The sequence below is a fragment of the Orycteropus afer genome, unplaced genomic scaffold, assembly GCF_000298275.1.
Source record: "Orycteropus afer afer isolate SDZICR_OR568_19922 unplaced genomic scaffold, OryAfe1.0 scaffold00422, whole genome shotgun sequence".
Taxonomy (NCBI): Eukaryota; Metazoa; Chordata; class Mammalia; order Tubulidentata; family Orycteropodidae; genus Orycteropus; species Orycteropus afer.
The window spans coordinates 525,905-544,691 of record NW_006922009.1 but is presented as its reverse complement, the minus strand read 5'-3'; the positions used below and the strand labels follow the sequence as shown (position 1 = coordinate 544,691).

The 18,787-nt window shown below is 37.7% G+C and overlaps 2 protein-coding genes across 2 annotated transcripts in view; both read right to left on the bottom strand.

Annotated features, from left to right (window-relative positions):
* BBS9 (Bardet-Biedl syndrome 9) overlaps positions 1–18,787 on the bottom strand; it is a 784,410-nt gene that overhangs the window by 297,106 nt on the left and 468,517 nt on the right. The gene's annotated exons all lie outside the window — the stretch shown is intronic.
* Positions 1,281–2,183, bottom strand: LOC103208300 (actin-related protein 2/3 complex subunit 2-like). The gene has a single exon (XM_042782715.1). It carries the CDS (start codon positions 2,181–2,183, stop codon positions 1,281–1,283), a length of 903 nt encoding a protein of 300 aa, XP_042638649.1.

The following is an 18,787-nucleotide window of genomic DNA, read 5'->3' as shown; positions in this document are numbered from 1 at the left end:
CAAATGGTAAAGCACTTGACTACTAGCTAAAAGGTTGACAGTTCAACCTACCCAGCGGCTCCTCAGAAGACAGCCTTTGCAATCTGACTCTGAAAGGCCACAGCCTTGAAAACCCCATACACATAGGGCTGCTATGAGTCATAATCAACTCAACAGCAACCAGCAACAATAACAACATATATCAAGGAATATGCTTGATATGCTTGACTGTGAACCAAAAGGTTGCTAGTTTGAATCAACCCAGTGGCCCCTCAGAGGAATGACCTTGCAATCTAAGTCCAAAAAATTAGCCACTGAAAACTCTATGGAACATATTTCACTCTGACACATGTGGGACTGCCATGAGTCCAAATCAACTTGACAGCAACTGGTTTTATTTTCTATCAAATCAAATAACTATACCATATTTCACCATTTTGAAATAAACATTTCATTTTTTTTAATCTCCCTGAATAATAGAACTATCATTCTCCAACATTCACAATGAATAAAACAGTTTAAGGTCAGAATAGAAAGATCCTCTTGCTATTAGGAGGTATACAGATGCTGACTGGTTTGGAATGGGGGAAGTATCTTCCTAAACTCCAGTTCAACGGCAGTAATGGTGGTAGCCATCTCTATTTGATGGGCTTAGTTAAATACAGATGTGCAAGGTCATATCGTGACCCAATACACTACATCCAGGTGTTATGGATTGAATTGTGTCCCTCAAAAATATATGTTGTGTATCCTAATTCCTATACCTGTGGTTATAATCCCATTTGGGAATAGGTAGGTCTTCTTTGTTATGTTAAGAGGTCATTTCCAAGTACAGTGTGTTTTAAACCAATCACTTTTTTTTTTTTTTTTTTACGATAGAAAGATTTTCTTTATTAATGACCCCAACCGTGTTTCTTTAGATACAGGAGTTTTGAACTCAAATACTTAAGGAGAAAACAAGTTAAGATGGCATTATCCTGCAACTCATTACCAGTAACATATTGCAAAGCGAAACAGCTTGGAAAAAGGGGTGGGAGGGAGGGAAGGGGAGTGAAGGAGGGAAGATAAAGAAAAGGAATTAAGTTGATCGAGTGGAATTCTTTTTTTAATTCTTGGGAAATATGAAGTCCTTGCAAGCACAGCTCGTTTCTGCAGATTATTTTCCAAACGTGTACAAAATGGAACCGAAACAGAGAATCCCTTAAGAACCTGAAGAGGTGCAACATTAAAAGCTACGATTATCCAGTAGCAAGTGTTTCAGCCTTCAGTTGCCAGCCGCCTCCTCTTCCTGTGCCCAAGAGTTAGCGGGATGAAAACGTCTTCCCCGTGATTGTTTTCATTTCTTTCTTCTCGGCATCTGGGCGTGCACGGTTCAGCACCTTGAGAAAGTCAGATGTTTTTGCTCGCATACGTGTGTGAATATAGGCCTTAGAGCACTTGATGTGATAGTGCAGGTAGTCACGAAACGTGTGGATCAGGTTGATGGTGTTGTCTCGGGCACTGGTGTTGGTGTGGCGAGGGAACAGCACGAAAGTGATATAGCCAATGTTGTCGCCCACAGCGGCATCGGTGTCTTTCAGCTCGAGAGGAGGTTCCCTGTGGCTAAAGAGGACCTGTGGGGCTGTGTGACTGGCTCTGCGTCCTTCTTTGAATTCCTGCATAAACACCTTTCCAGTGACCACATCATCGTCATCTTTAAACACTGTGCTGAAGACTACTGTGACTCTGTCCTTTTTAGACTCAACATACATGGTCTCATCATCTCTATAATGGATAACTGCCCTGTTCTCTCCTTCCTTGCCCTCTTCTTGGAATTGGAAGTATTTCTCAAACACAGAGGCAAAACAATTTCGTTTCAACATGCCAGCCTGATGTACAATGGAATCCTTGGAGGCAGGCAGATTTTCAAGGTCATATAGCAAAGAGACATTGTATCCCGATTCCGGATTCACCAAGAAACTTCCGTACACCCTCTTTAATAACTCATCAGCACCATTTGCCTGAAGTTCCTTGTAGAATTTCAAAGAAATACTGACCATCACTTTGGTTTTGTGTCCATTAGGATTTGAAATATGATAGAGGACCCCATCGAAATCTGCAAATGTTACTTCTACTGCTTCTGGTTTGTTTCCGGCGGCCGCGTTCTCGAACTTGAGCGCGAGCGTCTCCTCGATGATGCGGTTGTTCACCTCCAGCAGGATCATGGCGGCGGCTGCCCCGGGCAGGGGAAGGAGAAACGAGGGCGGGTGAGGGTGGGTAAGGGAAGGAAGAACGGAGGGAGCGGCCCTGCTGCCCCCTGAGGAGGGGGGCTGGGTGGGGTACTAGGTGAGGGTAAAGGGGGAGAGGGGCCAGGATGGGGGAAAGGGGAAGACACGCGCGCTGGCCCGCGCACGCTCTCACTGTGGAGACACCCACCCACCCGACCGACCTGGCCCCCGAAGCCTGAACCCGCCTGCCGAGCCGCCGCCGCCGCCGCCTCACCGACCAACCAATCACTTTTGAGTTACAACAATAGCAGATTAGGCATAGAGAAGCAAGAGCTGGAGAAAGATAAATATCATGCTACATGATCACCAAGGAAGAAAAGCCCAAAACAGAGAAGGATTTTTCTCCAGAGCTGACAAAGAGAGAAAGTGTATGCCTAGAGCTGGCACCTTGAATTCAGACTTCTAGTCTCCTAACTGTGACAAAATATATTTCTGTTTGTAAAGCCACCCACCAGTGGTATTTCTATTACAGCAGCACTAGAAGTAGATTGCCCAACCTTCCTTCTGAGGAGTGGTTGGTGGGTTTGAACCCCCAGCCTTCTGGTTAGCAGTCACATGCCTTAGGCACTAGGCCACCAGTTGTTGTTATTATTATGTGCCCTCATGTAAGACTGACTCATAGTGACCCCTCCTTGGGTTTCCAAGGCAGTATCACTACAGAAGTAGATAGCCTTCCTTCCGAGGAGTGGCTGGTGGGTTTGAACCGCCAGCCTTCTGGTTAGCAGTCAGGCATTTTAGGCACTAGGCCACCAGAGCTTCCATAAAAAAAGTAAAGTAAATAGCTATGATTCATGGCATCAGAGAAACTGATAGTAAATATCTTGTTTTGAATTCTCTTACTTACAAAAGCAAGTTTTCACTTTAAAGAAATTCCTAACCAAGTTGCAAATTCTTTCTTTCCTGTTTGAAGCCAGGTTTACAAAATTTGATTTCAAAAGATAGGATTGAATAGAGGGGAACAGACCATCTTGTGTCATATCAGTTTGATTCCAAAAAAAGGGGGAGGGCAGGGTTCAATCAATCATGTTAAGATGAGCCAATAGTTATTCTTCTGTATTTCTTTGTCCTCTTCTCTTTTTAAGCCTAACTGTACCTAGCTTCTTCCAGTCATTTGTTTTTACTGAAATCAAAATGGTTTCCCTACGTGGATAAAGAATAACTGCTCAGAATAAACCTTACTTCAAAATCTGTTGAGTTTTGATTATTTTTAACACCTTTTAAAAGGAAAAGTTGAAACTCAGAACAGGGTTGCCTTAGGGGGAGAGAAGAGCCATTATCTTTCAAATCTAAAGAAGTAATAGGAAAGGTCATTTCAGAGGTTAGACAACTAATTTAACCAACTCATGAATTCAAACACCTCTTATCTTTTAAACTGCTTCTACTTGTGATGGGCGGTATCCGGTATCCCTAGTGATACTGCCTTGGAAACCCAAGGAGGGGTCGCTATGAGTCAGGGGCCGATGGCAAATAACAACAACAACTTGTGATGGGCAGGGTTTTGGATCTTTGTTTTGGTAATCCATAAACCTCTACTCTTGACTTCTTTTCTTAGGCATTCACTTCAGTGCCTTAAACTTGTATGAAGTAAAGCCACTTCAAAAAAAGAAAGAGAGAAGGAAGAAAGAAGGGGGCTGGTGCCATATGCACCCCATTTTGTCCTGACTACAGTTCACTTCTTGCTAATAGGACAATAAACAAATGCTTCCAAGATGGACTCCTCACAGGTCAAACATGGAGATTCAACAAGTTTTGACAATATTTAAAAAAAGAGAGAGAGACATATGTTTTTGTATACTACGGCTTCCAAAGCAAAATAAAATGTCAAGTTTTTTGTAGGAATACAGACTATTTCACACTGATCAGAGACTCTTACACATTCACTACTCACTTATTGACATGGTTTTCAAAAAACAGGTAGTTATGAAAAATCAGCATTATGTAAAAAGAAAGGATGACTACATCAGGTCACAAAACAGAAGATGACTCCATCATTGCATGACTGCCAAACTAAATCATTACATAACTGCCAAACCACTGAGAATCCCTTCCCCCCACTTGTGGTATTTTATTATAGGAGCACTAGATAATTAAGCCACATTGACACAAAACCTTAATTAACCATCATAGCCAGCATTACTCTAGCCTAGCTTTGCACCTTGGCATTCATGACTGTAGGATGTACACTACTGATGTGCAAAATACTCAGACAGTAGATTATTTTACTACTGTCATAAATGTGAAATGTCAGGAAAAGAAATAGTCAAGTAAGGTGTAGGTGTATATGGTTGCATGTGGTAGTACCCATAATTTGTTGGATAACAGAACTATACATAAGAGTTTCTCATCAATGTGAAATAATCTGTCTTGCTACAAAGAAACCTGGTATTTTTGCTTTGGAAGCCACAGTACATAGGCATACCTCGTTTTATTGTGCTTCACTTTATTACTCTTCACAGACACTGCATTTTTTACAAATTAAAATTTGTGGCAACTCTGCATCGAGCAAGTCTATTGGTGCCATTTTCCCAAAGCAGGTGATCACTTTGTGTCTCCATGTCACATTTTGGTAATTCTTATGAGGTTTCAAACTTTTTCATAATACTATCATACATTTAATAGACTACAGTTTAGTGTAACCATAACTTTTATATGCACTGGGAGACCAAAAAATTCATGTGACTTGTTTTATTGTTGTATTTACTTAATTGTGCTGAACTAGAACTGAACCCACAATATCTCCAAAGAATGCCAGCATAAAAATATGCACGTTCCTTTTTTTTTTTTTTTTTTTTTTGAGGGGAGTAGAGATATTTGGATAACATTACAAAGACTGGGAAACCCAGAACACTTTGTGGTGCTCATGCAGAACCTGGATCTAAACCAAGAGGCAGTCATTTAAACAGAACAAGGGGATACTGCATGGCTTACAATTAGGAAAGTTGTTTTGGTTACCTTGTGTCACTCTGACAGAAATATACCACAAATGGAATGGTTTGAACAAACAGGAGTTTATTCTTTTACAATTTTGGAGCCTTTAAGTCCGAGTTCAAAGTGCCAGGCTCTAGGGGCTGGGTGAAAGCCCCTCAACCTTAGGCTTCAGCTCTCTGCTTCCTGCTCCCTGCCCACTGAAGCAGGAGACTTTTCTTCACTCAGCTGCTGAGTGCTAACAAGCCCAAGGTTGACAAGTAAAAAGGCACAGTCTCAATGTCACCAAACAACATGGAAGGAAACTAATTCAAGTCTAGATGAAGTCCCAAGATCGGCAGGGCATGGCAGGCTATTGAACAATGACTTGGCCACATGCAGGGTTCAAGTGTGCCAAAAGGCTAGAGACCATTCCCAAAGCTGTTTCTTATATACTACAGGAAGTGGACCACATCCTTAAAGCAGCCATTTAGGTGCTCCAGTAGATTCCACCATGGAGTTAATTACCAGTCTCACCATGGGGAATAACTACATCCAGTTGCCCATCCAACCAGGCCCAGCTAAGATGACACACAAACTTATCTACCACAGTTGTAAATCAGAGTTGAATCTTTTCACCATATTCCTTCAACATGCATGCTGAGCAAATAGTCTGAGAAGACTGACTATATGAGGAAGAATGTGGCATCAGGATTGGAGGAAGACTCAATAACAACCTACAATATGAGATTATGCAAACTTGCTTGCTGAAAGTAGGTTTGAAGTGCTTACTGATGAAGATCAAAGACTACAACCTTCAGTATGGATTATATCCCAACATAAAGAAAACAAAAATCCTCACATTTGGATGAATAAACAACACCATGATAAAAAGAGAAAAGACTAAAGATTGAAGATGTCAAGGACTTCATTTTACTTGGATCCACAAACAATGCACATGGCAGCAGCAGTCAAGAAATCAAATGATTCATTTCATCGGGCAAATCTGTTTCAAGAGATCTTTTTAAAGTATTAAAAAGCAAGGATTCATCTTGAGAACTAAAGTACACCTCATCTAAACCATAGTATTTCAATAACTTCATATGAGTGCAAAAGATGGACAATAAATAAGGAGACCAACGAAGAATTGATGCATTTGAATTATGTGTTGGTGAAGAATATTGAAAATTATTTGCCAGACTGAATAAATCTGTCTTGGAAGAAATACAACCAGAAAGCTCCTTAGAAGTGAGAATGGTGGGACTTGATCTCATGTACTTTGGATATGTTATCAGAAGGGACCAGTCCCTGAAGAAGGGTATCATGCTTGGTAAAGCAGAGGGTCAGCAAAAAAGAAGAGCCTCAAGGAGATGGATTGACACAAATGGCTGCAACAATGAGATGAAGATGATGCAGGACTAGGCAGTGTTTCATTCTGTTGTGCACAGGGTTTTAGGAGTTCAAACCAAGTTGACAGCACCTAACAACAACATGTGGTACTAATAAAAACATATAAAAATTGGTGTGATATCCTTGGGAAACAAATGATTTTTAAAGCATGGAGTCTATAGGAAAGAATAGCATACGGGTTGCCAGAGTAAAAACAAGGGCATGGAAGACAGGATACGTAGACTTAGAAGAACCCAAGTGACAAAACTAGTCCTCCACTACCCCAGCCACAGAATATACAGGAATTAAATTTTCCATAGTTCTCTTTAGGAATCAGCAGGCACAATGACAAACAAGTCTCTTCCGTATGTTATCTCCACCTTTCTCCATATCAGGTAATTCTGGTAAACCATTTAGACTCAAGCCTTTGGTTATAAGGCATTTGGTTTAAGATAAAGTACATTTTTACCAGAACCGATCCACAATTCATAAATTGTTGATAATATTTCCACTGCTATTACAAAGTAGTTACAATTATTCACAGAAATGAATACATGATCTATCCATTTACCCTTATGCAAGGTGTGACGGCACAATAATGAGACTGCTTCCATAAGCCAGTCATAAAAACCAACTCCATTAACTTTTTTTTTTTTTAAACTTTTTATTGTGATTTGGGTGAAAGTTAACAAAGCAAATCAGTTTTCCATTCAACAATTCATACACATTTTACTCCATTAACTTTTAATATATGATATATATGATGCCAAATGTGCTTTATATTTCCAATAGACTTCCTTAGTTTTCAAAGCTATTTCATATGAATTTTTATTATTATTATTTCTGACTATATTTACACAGTGTGAAAACTGGATAAAGACCAATCCAGGTGAAAGTGGCTTATAATTCTAACCAGACCTGGGGTTAACTATAGAAATCTGATCATGATAAACATCAAAGCTAATAGAAAATATAAGTGATCATGTCATCCCTAATGCATACCTTTTTTGAAGAACAATAACTTTCAAACTTGGAATTATTTACAGTTGAGCTTCTCATCATCACTGTTGATTTGTGAGGCATTAATTACCTTTTCCTTCTCAGTCATAAGAAAGAAATAATTTGTCAGGTTTAAATGGACTTGCTTTCAGTTTAATCAATTGTAACACTTTAGCTTGCAATTAAAAAAAAAAAAAAAAAACTTTCTAACATTATTAATTCTCACTCCCTTCATTTCCACTAAAAATTTAATAATTTGATTAAATGTCTCCCAAGTACTTCAAACGCATGCCACTGATACTTTTCTTGAGAACATTCTCAATTTTAAAGGGTCCGTACTTGTATTCTGCACATAGTTTAACCACCACAAACCATAATGCTCTTTTCTAAGCTTTATATTGCAGCCTGAATTATGCAAACTGTTTTTATCTTAATCTCTTTCCTGTCCTTTAACGAATATAATACAATAATTAGTAGCAGGGGCTTTTAGACCAAGAGTTCACAGATTCAACTCTCAAGCTGATGAAATGTGGAAATTTCTTAGAATTATATGATGGAGATGGTTGAAAATATTCCTATAATTGATGGGCAACCCGTATAGGTTGAGAAAGAATGCAGTAAGCCCTCAGGTTATGCAACTCTAACTTACTGACAACTCATACTTGCGCTTTGTTGTTGTTGTTATGTGCTGTCGAGTCGGACCTGACTCATAGTGACCCCTCCTTGGGTTTCCGAGGCATTATCACTACAGAAGTAGATTGCCCCATCTTCCTTCCGAGGAGTGGCTGGTGGGTTTGAACCTCCAGCCTTCTGATTAGCAGTCAGGTGCCTTAGGCACTATGCTACCAGAGCTCCCATACTTGCCCTTTAGTGTTAAGTATATTTACCCTCACTCTGAAACGCCTGAACCAACTCCTGCTCACAACAAATTCGTCATCACATTCACATTCGCTTGCTGCATGTGCAACTTTTAAATCACTGAAGAGGCTTCAAGCCTTTTCTTGTACTAACTCCCACTGCCGTCAAGTCAATCCTGACTCACATAGATCCTCTACAACAGGGCAGAGTTGCCTCATAGAGTTTTCAAGACTATAAAGATTTATAGAAACAGACAGCCACATCTTTATCCCATGGAGCAGCTGGTTTGTTTGAACTACTAAGCTTTTGATTAGCAGCTGAGCACTTAATCAGTGCAACACCAGGCATCCTTTTTTTTTTTTTTTTTTTTTTGCAATAAAGTAAGTCTAAATAAGAACCATATGCACCTATATTTACTTACTTACAAACTTGACTTAAAGACCCATTTACAAATGGATCTTATTGGTACCTAAGAGACTGCCTATATTTATGTGTGATTGAGATAACATATAAAAGGAATGCCTTGAACACATCCTAAACTTTTTGAACTTCACAAAAAAATTAGTCCACATCTTTGTAATGGACTCTAAAGAAACCAAATCAAAAAAGTAATTAGATAAAAGAAAAATCATTAAAGCATACATTAGTTCCAATTAAATGAGATAAAAACCAAGCAAATACTAACCTCCTGATATAATACAGATATTGCAAATGTAAAAGTGACTTTTCATGTTTTAGGCTTTAATAATCAGAATACTCAACATCTCAAAAAGAACAGTCTAGAGAAATAAATATAATTTATATTGTAATATATCAAAATTAGTTTCCAAAGCTATTATTAGAATTCTGATTCTATGAACAGCACTCTAAGTATCATCTCTCCATCATAAATTCTCCAAAAATCATTCTGGTATCCTTCCTCAGTACTCTGCTTTCTTTAAGCCCTTAGTGCATACAGTTTTCCATATTTAAAAGGCCTTTCCATTATCCCTGCCAATTTACAGTTCATCTTTTCCTCAAAACCCAGCTCAAGAACTCACGAAATAGAGGACATTCCTGGATTAACTCCTTTCACCATATTTATTTAAACTGCATATTGAGCAAATAATCTGAAGCTGGACTATATGAAGAACAACATGGCATCAGGATTAGATAAAGACTCATTAATACAAGTCTGTGATATGCAGATGATGCAACCTTGTTTGCTGAAAGTGAAGATGACTCGAAGCACTTACCGATGAAGATCAAAGATTACAGTCTTCAGTATGGATTACACCTCAACATAAAGAAAACAAATATCCTGACATCTGGGCCAATAAGCAGTATCATGATAAATGGAGAAAATATTGAAGTTGTTAAGGATTTCATTTTACTTGGATCCATAATCAAGGCCCATGGAAGCAGCAATCAAGAAATCAAATGATGTATTGCATTGGGCAAATCTGCTGTAAAAGATCTCTTTAAAGTGTTAAAAAGCAAAGATGTTACTTTTGAGACTAAGGTGCACCTGACCCAAGCCATGGTATTTTTAATAATGTCATATGAATATCAAAACTGGACAATAAATAAGGAAGACCAAGAAAGTAGTGATGTATTTGAAGATGTTGGCCAAGAATATTGAATATACCACAGCCAGAAGAATGAACTAATCTGTTTTGGAAGAAGTACGTCTGGAATATTGCTTAGAAGTGAGAATGGCCAGATTAGCTTCTCTGGTCCTGTTGTCAGGATCATAGTCTCAGAAGATACTAAGGTCATTTGGCATAACATAGTTCACAAAGAAAATGTTCTACACCCTACTTTGGTGAGTAGAAACTGGGGTCTTAAAAGCTTATGAGCTGATATCTAAGGTGCAACTATTGGTCTCTCCCCGCCCTGGAGCAAAGAAGAGTGAAGAAAACACACAGGAAACAATTAGTCCATAGGACTAATGAAGCAAGTGACCCCACCGTCTAGAACCCTGAGACCAGAAGAACTAGATGTGCCTGTCCACCACTGCTAATCACTCTGAAAACGTTCACAATAAGAGGTCCTGGATAGAGTGGGGGGAAATGTGGAACAAAATTCAAAATCACAAAAAAGACAAGCCTTATTCATCTAATGAAGACTGGTGGTACCCTCGAGAGTATGGCCCTTAGATATTCTTCACACTAGGAACTGAACTTAACCCCCATGACTCAACTGGCAGCCAAACAAAAGCCCTACAATGTGAATAGTAATATCAGGAGGGAATGTACTCATTACAATATGAGATCAAGATGATGGCATTTGCCCAGGGATAGAGCTGGGAAGTCAGGTCCGACACGATGGCACATAACAACAACAACAACAACAGAGCTAGGAAGGTGGGAAGGGGTGGAAAGAATAATGAAGGGAAAGTGCAGACATAGGAGGAAGTGGGAAGAATGCTGGTACAGTGTGGGGGTTACAGTAAATGTCACAAAACATGTATGGATTGTTGAATGGAAAATCAATTTGTTCTGTAAAATTTTCCCAAATCACAATGACCAAAAAAAAAAAAAAAAAAGAAGTATAACTGGCATGTTCTTTAGAAGCAAGGATGGCAAGACTTTGTCTCTCATACTTTAGTCATGTTATCAAGAGGGACAAGACCCTGGAAAAAGAGGAATATCCTCAATAAGATGGACTGACACAGTGCCTGCAACAATGGGCTCCAGCATAGCAGTGATTGTGAGGATGGCACAGGACCGAGCAGTGTTTTGTTCTGTTGTACAGAGAGTCACTGTGACTCAAAACCAACTCGATGGCACATAAGAACAACAACAGCAAACTTACTTTGATCATTCTTTCACTATGTTCTCCAGCACAGTTAAATATTTTATTTGTATTATGGCACTCTGATGGCATAGTGCCTAAGACATTTAACTGCTAACCAGAAGGTTGGTGGTTCAAACTCACCAGCCGCTCTGCAGAAGGAAGATGGGGCAATCTACTTTCATAAAGATTTACCATTTCAGTAACCCAATGGGAGTCATTGTGAGTTAGAATCGACTCAATAGCAGTGAGTTTGGTTTTTGGATTTTTTTAATGGCAATCTGCATCTACTTGATTACTGCTTTTATACCCAGTCATTCTTTCCACGTAAACATTTTTATGCTTTTACCATTTTGGTTGAAATATAATTATATGCAGAAAATATATAGATTTTAAATGTTCAGTTCAATGAGTTTTGACAACTAGGGATGGAAGTTACTGTATAAACACTTTACTCGAGGTATAGAATATATCCATAAAGTTCCCTCATTTCTTTTTCCAGTTAATTCCTCTTCCCAAAGCAACTGCTCTTCTAATTTCTATCCTGGTAGTTAATGTCTACTTTTTAAATTGTAAATTGTATCACTGTCACATTGGTATACAACATGCCATAAGTCCTTGGATGTTGTTAATGAATTTTTAATGTTTAACTTTCATCTACTTCTCTGGATCTCAGATTCATATCCTTTAGGGTCAAGTCTGATTGCTGATCTACTAGTCTAGCACATAGCCTCTTTGATGAACAAACAGTGTACTAATATGAAAGGTCATACTTTTTGATTAAGTAACACAGGTAACTTGATCGCTCAGAATACTACTGAAGTATTCTAAACTACACAAACATTAATTCTTAAATTCCTAATAATTCATCTGCCTTTATTTCTATGCCAAGTCACTTATATAATCTCAATCAATCCTCAACACTACTTGGAAGTAGGCAGGGGCAAGTGGTATTCTCAATTGACTGGCAAGGAAAAGATTAAAAAAGTAACTGACTAGCTCAAAATCACTCTACCAACTAACTGGTGACATCGATAATAACATATTTCTTCCTTTTTCTTTTGCTCGTTTCACTATCCTAAATTGCTTTCACACAAAGAAAAAGCTATCTTGTATTCCAAAATTCAATCTCTTTGTTTATTCTCTGAAAATTCATATGTTGCCCATATTCCAACCTCTAGCATAGTACTGAGCACTGCTAAAGTTCAAAGATATTGCTGTGTCCAAAGTCTTTTTGCTTCTCACTCCAGCTACACAAGAAAATACTGAACTGTCAGATTTTGATAGCTTTAGTTCATTGCACTTCTCTTTGAAGTCTCCTGGACTCATTTGAAGAGTTTGGCCCACCTCATCAATATATTGATGAAATTTTTCTACATTCAAGAATTTTCTATGTCTCATAGAGTGGGAGAACAATGTGCAACAAAATTAAAAATCATAAAAAAATTTTTGTTTTTAAAAAAAGGACCAGGTTTGCTGGTCTGATAGAGCCTTGTGGAACCCCTGAGACTATGGCCCCTAGCTGCCCTTCAGGTTGGAACTGAAACCACTCCTATGGTTTCCAGCCAAACAAAAGACAGACATATGAGCTGAACATTTACATTAGGTAGATACATTCCTTGGAGATCAATCATGGGAGAACAGAAGGTCTGTGAATGCACAGGAAGACAGCTCAGGAGGCAGAAGTACATGAGAGAGAAGGACACAGGGAAGAGGTGGCTATGGGGAGGAAGTAGCAGAAGAGCTATTGCATTGTGGGAGATTGCACTCAATGTCATGAGACAAAGTGTATGTGAATTGCTATATGGAAGATGAATTTGCTATGTAAACTTTCACCCAAATCACAATAAAATTAAAAAAAAAAAAAAAGGAATTTTCCATGTCTCTCTAACATAAATTAACGTGATTCAGTAGGTTTTAGGTTCTTTATAAATGACAATTTTCAGGAAGTAAATACAGAAAATTCTGGCTGCTTTCCTTGAGCACAGCTTTCACAGACCCCCAAAACTGGAACTGTGGCCCAAGATCCAGTATGTACTACAAAACAGCAGCCCAAACAGCACCGCTCATATTTAGTAATTTTTGTGTGTTCAAAGGAATGCATCCATCTGCAAGGAATTGATAGATACATTACCTACCTTTTCTTCATAATACAAAGGCCATGAAGAAAATAGGGATGAAAGTCACTGTATGTCAAGCTATGAGCACACAGGTAGCACGTACTGATGTTTTGCACAAAGGTCAAAAGACTATTACCAAACCAAATTCAATGCCATTGAGTCGATTCCAACTCATAGTGATCCCTTTGGGTTTCCAAGTCGGTAAATCTTTACAGAAGTAGATTGCTCAGTCTTCCTTCCGTGGAGGGGCTGGTGGGTTTGAACTGCCAACTTTCTGATTAGCAGTCAAATGCCTTAGGCACTATACCACCAGAGCTCCTTAAAAGACTATTAGGCATCACTTAAAAGAATATTGATGACACCAATATAAACTCATATCTGTATGGTACTTTATAGTTTCAAATATATTAAATTGCACACTATGAGATGTTTTATTATTGCTATTCTTCAGTAGATATAACTATGGCTTACAGGTATTAAAAGACTTCCCACACCACACAGCTGTAAGACAGCCAGCTCCAAACTCAAAGTATTTTACACTATACTGCATTATCTTATTTCATATCACATTTCTCCTTGTATATAATATACTGTTGTACACAAGGACCTCATGCAAAGCTTAATCACTAAGGCTGATGTCACTTACCTTGTCCATCTTACAGCCAGCTGTGCCCTACTCTAGGTATTAGACAAAACTAGAGAGGAAGGTGTTCCTTTATAAGCAATGAGAAAGAGGAAAAGTGGGTATGGCACAGCCTTATGGAGATGAATGCATCAGCTAGGAAAAGTGAAAGCTAAAAAGAAAAATCTATGAACTCATGATGGTACAAAAAACATAATAGCATTTCTCCAAAAAACAATATAGGAAAGGAGGATTATTGGAATTGCAGAGAAGTCCATGTAGGATAAGCAAAAAATAAGAGCTCACACAGACAGTCACATAAAAAACAAAACACTCTTCTCCAGATCAACCCAAGAAAAAGTTCTTGCAAGAAACAAATGAGTTTAAAATGGGTGGAACAAATATATAAATGACAGGGCCACATGACTGGCATCAAGAGAATGTATAAAATTCCTTCCCCACTGGCCCTGGGAAAAAAAAACAATGACCATGCCTAACATGTCCCTCACACAAAACGGCTGGTCCCAGGCTTTAGGGCTGGATGGTCCACAACGTTCGTTCAACTCTACAATTTGTAAATCATCCCAAAGCTTGGTATATTTGTTTTTATTCTTGATGGCCTATCTACGAAAGCACTGGGAAAATGTTCAAAATTCTGTGAGAACATATCAAATGCTATGAAGTAAGGTAATAAGAGTCTTCTTCTGTAGCTTTACTCTTTGTGGCTCAGTGAACTGAATGTCCTAACTAAAATAAAGAATAACAACATATGAGAAAATTTGCCTGCTTTGGGAAATGGATATCATGTTAAAACATCCGGTTCCTGAAGAACTAGATGGTACCTGGCTACTGGATAGAGTGGGAGAATAATGCAGAACAAAACTCAAAATAATGAGAAAAAAAAAAAGGACCAGGTTTGCTGGTCTGATAGAGCCTGGTGAAACTCCTGAGACTATGGCCCCTAGCTGCCCTTCAGAGTCTGGAATTTAATCCACTCCTGTGGCTTCTAGTCAAATAAAAGATACACGTATGAGGTGAACATTTACATTAGGTAGATACACTCCTTGGAGAGATCAATCATGGGAGAATAGAAGGGCTGTGTATGCACAGGGAGACAGCCCCGGGGGACAGGAATGCATGGGAGGGAAGGACACAGGGAAGAGGTAGCTATGTGGGGGAAGTGGGAGGAGAGCTGTTACATTGTGGGAATTTATATTCAATGTCATGAGGCAAAATGTGTATGAACTGCTGTATGGAAAGTGAATTTGCTCTGTAAACTTCCACCCAAATCACAATAAAAATTTAGCAAAAATAAATTTTTTATCTTAACAATAATTGGTCATAGCACAGAAACCTTCCTAATAAGTATAAAACATTCCCTTGGATGCATGTTGTCATTTGTTTAATTTGTTTAACCCTGTTACTGGGTATGGAAATTTCTCCAAATTTTTTGCTACTATAAATAACCGATCATTAAACAAAAACAAAAAAAGATCTGGTTCCTGACTCATCCTCCAGGCTCATCTCTAATGACTTTCCTGTTTTCCCCACCCCATTCTTGAAACTGCAAAAATGTCAAACTGTGTATAGGTTACTGAATACAAAATGTTGTTTCATAACTCCATGCCTTCTGTACTAGTTTTTCAAAAACACCTATTCCAGGGAGTCTTCCCTGACTTTCCAACAGAGAATTCATTCTTCTCTTTGTTTTCTTTTCTTTTTGTTTTATTATGAAATAGTTTACACATGCAAGATAGTATAGAAAAAAAAGAAAACAACACAACAAAAAACTAGAATTGCTGTCTTAACGTCATTCTATATTTGACTCATTTTAAGAAATTAAACAAAACTAAGCATTTAGACAGGAAAAAAGTCAGGGAGACAGGAATGCATAGGCAAGAAAGACACAGGGAAAGAGTAACCACAGGGAGGAAGTGGGAAGTGAGCCGTTACACTGTGAGGAATGTAACCAGTGTCACAAAAAAAATGTGTATGAACTGTTGAATGTAAAACTAATCTGCTTTGTAAAATTTCACCCAAATCAAAATAAAAAGTAAAAAAAAAAAGACATTAAACATAAACATAAAGCCAAAGCCCATTCTGCGCCTTGTTTCTATCATATTACCCTCTCTTCCCCCAAAAGGTAACCACTAGCCTGAATATAATGTTTGCATATTTTCACTATACATGTATCCCTAAATAGTATGTATGATTGTTCTGGGTATTGTTAAACTTTGATATCACACCATAGGTATTCCTCTGCATTCTTTTTACTCAACATTGTTTTTAGAGTACTTTAAAATGTTTACATATGTAGACCTACTTCATTTATTTTAACTGCTTTTCAAATATTGTACTAATTTGTACTCCTGTAAGTGGTATATGGGAAGTTCTTATTGTTCCATATGCTTGCCAACATTTCATACTATCAGAGCTGTTAATTATTTTCTGTTTGATATGTATGAAATGAAATTTCACTGTGATTTTAATTTACATTTCTTGGATTATTACTGAAATAAAATATTTCTTTACATATTGGTGGGGATACTTACTTTTCCTCTTCTGGGACTGTCCACATATATTCTTTACCCATTTTCTATTGTTTTTTTTTTTCAGATATATATTTTGTTCTTTATATATTCCTGTGTTGGTAGGATAATTGGAAATATCTTAATTTTGTTTACAGCTTCCTTTGTTGTAAAAAGTTGTATATTTTAATATTTTATTAACCTTTTCTTTTAAAGGGGTAGCTGTGTTTTTTGTATCTTGTTAAGGAAATCCTTCCCTAACCTGGATTTCATAAAGATATTTCTCTCTTTTCTTGTACAAAGCTGTGCTTTTCACATAAAATTCACTTAGAAATTAGTATTTATAATGTAAGGTAAGGATCCAATTGTATTCTTTTCATACATGAACAGCCAATAAGTTTAGTTGTGTAATATTAAATAAAAAAAAAAAAAAAGGAAAACTTACATTGTCACCCTTATCACAAGGTATTATAATGTCTTTATTTGCATATTCCTACCAAAAAACCCCACTGTTGTCAAGTCAATTCCAACTTGTAGTGACTCTATAAAACAGAGTAGAATGGCCCCACAGTGTTTCCAAGGCTATAAATATTTATGGAAGCAGACTACCACATTTTTTCCTGTGAAACGGTTGGGGGGTTCAAACTGCTAACCCTTTCGTTAGCAACTGAGCACTTTAACCACTGCACCACCTATGCTCCTCAATTTACCACCAGTGGATTAGAAGTGCTAAAGTAGAAAATCATATTTCAGAATCTTATACCATGCCTAGCAAAAAAAAAAAAAAAAAAATACTTACTGAATGTATTATTTGTTAAAGTATAAAAGCTGTTATTCAAGATAAAATGATAACATATGACCACCACCAAGGAGCTCTCATTTTTTTCTATGTAGTAATTGTCAATATAATTCAATATGTATGACTAGCTAAGAATTAATGTGAAAGTCAAAAGAATCGTCCCAAAGAAATTGGGGATAAATATGTGTGGAAGTTAGGAGACTAGTCTGTCTTGAAGCTGCACTTGCATAGCACTTTACATAAAAAACTGCAACTATGCCATCTCTCCAATTCAAAGAACTGGGAAGGACTGATGGAGGTCATAGAAAGATGAAAGCCATCTTCCCCATGTGAACACTTGGTACCATCTCTGGCCCCAAAAAATGCACTGAGAATTCTTCACAGTATCTCTCACTGCAATGTGGTGAGTAGCAGAATCATCCTGATAACTCTGAGTATTTAGTTTTTCATACATCAGAAACATAAGGGACCAAGAACTCAGTGTCACAAGAGAACACAAGAAAGCCTCTGGGAACTAACGTAATGATTTTTATGGAAAATATGTCTTAGTAATGAACATACACTGCTATTTTGTGAATAGCATATTTATGATTATGGTTCCTGGAAAATGGGGCAAACCAGTTTCAACAGTTACAAACACAGAACATTGACAACCCATATGCTAAGCTGGTCAGCCATACCTACTACACCTACCACCTCACCCAGTGGGCAAGTATCACCACCTACATCTGCACCACTGGATCAATGACAAACAGTGAGATCACCTGCTCTTCCTACTCCCAGCTATTCTTCATTACCAACAAACAGAAACCTGCACCAACATTTCCACTAGTTACTCCACTTACCCAGAGACAGGTGAGGAGAGCCCCAGTGCTACCAAACTAACAACCAAAGAAGCTCACCTTCCCCACCCACCAAAAATTAGGCAATACAAAAATTCAGAGTGAAATAAAACAACACATAATCAACAAATAAAAACAACTCCAAAATTTCCAAGAAAAAACACGTGATTTCAATTAAAAAAAAAAAAAAAAAAAGGAAGAAGAATGGGAAAAGATAGTACAAGCAAGAGATCAAAATAAACAACTAGGAAAACTCCTTGAGGAAGAACGGATAATAGAATTATCTGATAAGGAATTTAAAAGATATATAGATATAGATATATAGCTATCCTACCAAGAGCTGAAGGAAACCACAAAAAGAAAAAAAAAATCAAGGAAAAAAGAGACAATATCCTAGAAGAATTCAGAAAAACAATACATAAAAAAAAATGACAAAATAAATAGGCAACTAGAAAATATACTAAAAGAATAGTACAAATCCAGAAATTAACACTAAAATTACAGAGAAGATAACACATTGGAAAGACAAGAGTAAAACCAACTTGACTGAAGAACAGATTAGCTAACTAACTAAAGGACAAAGCCCTTGACACCAGTATGTAGGAAGAAAAATCAGAAAAAAGAATGAAGATGAATGAAGAAAGCCTAAGAATCATGTGGGATAATACCAAGAGAAATAATCTACATGTGCTAGGAGGTCCAGAA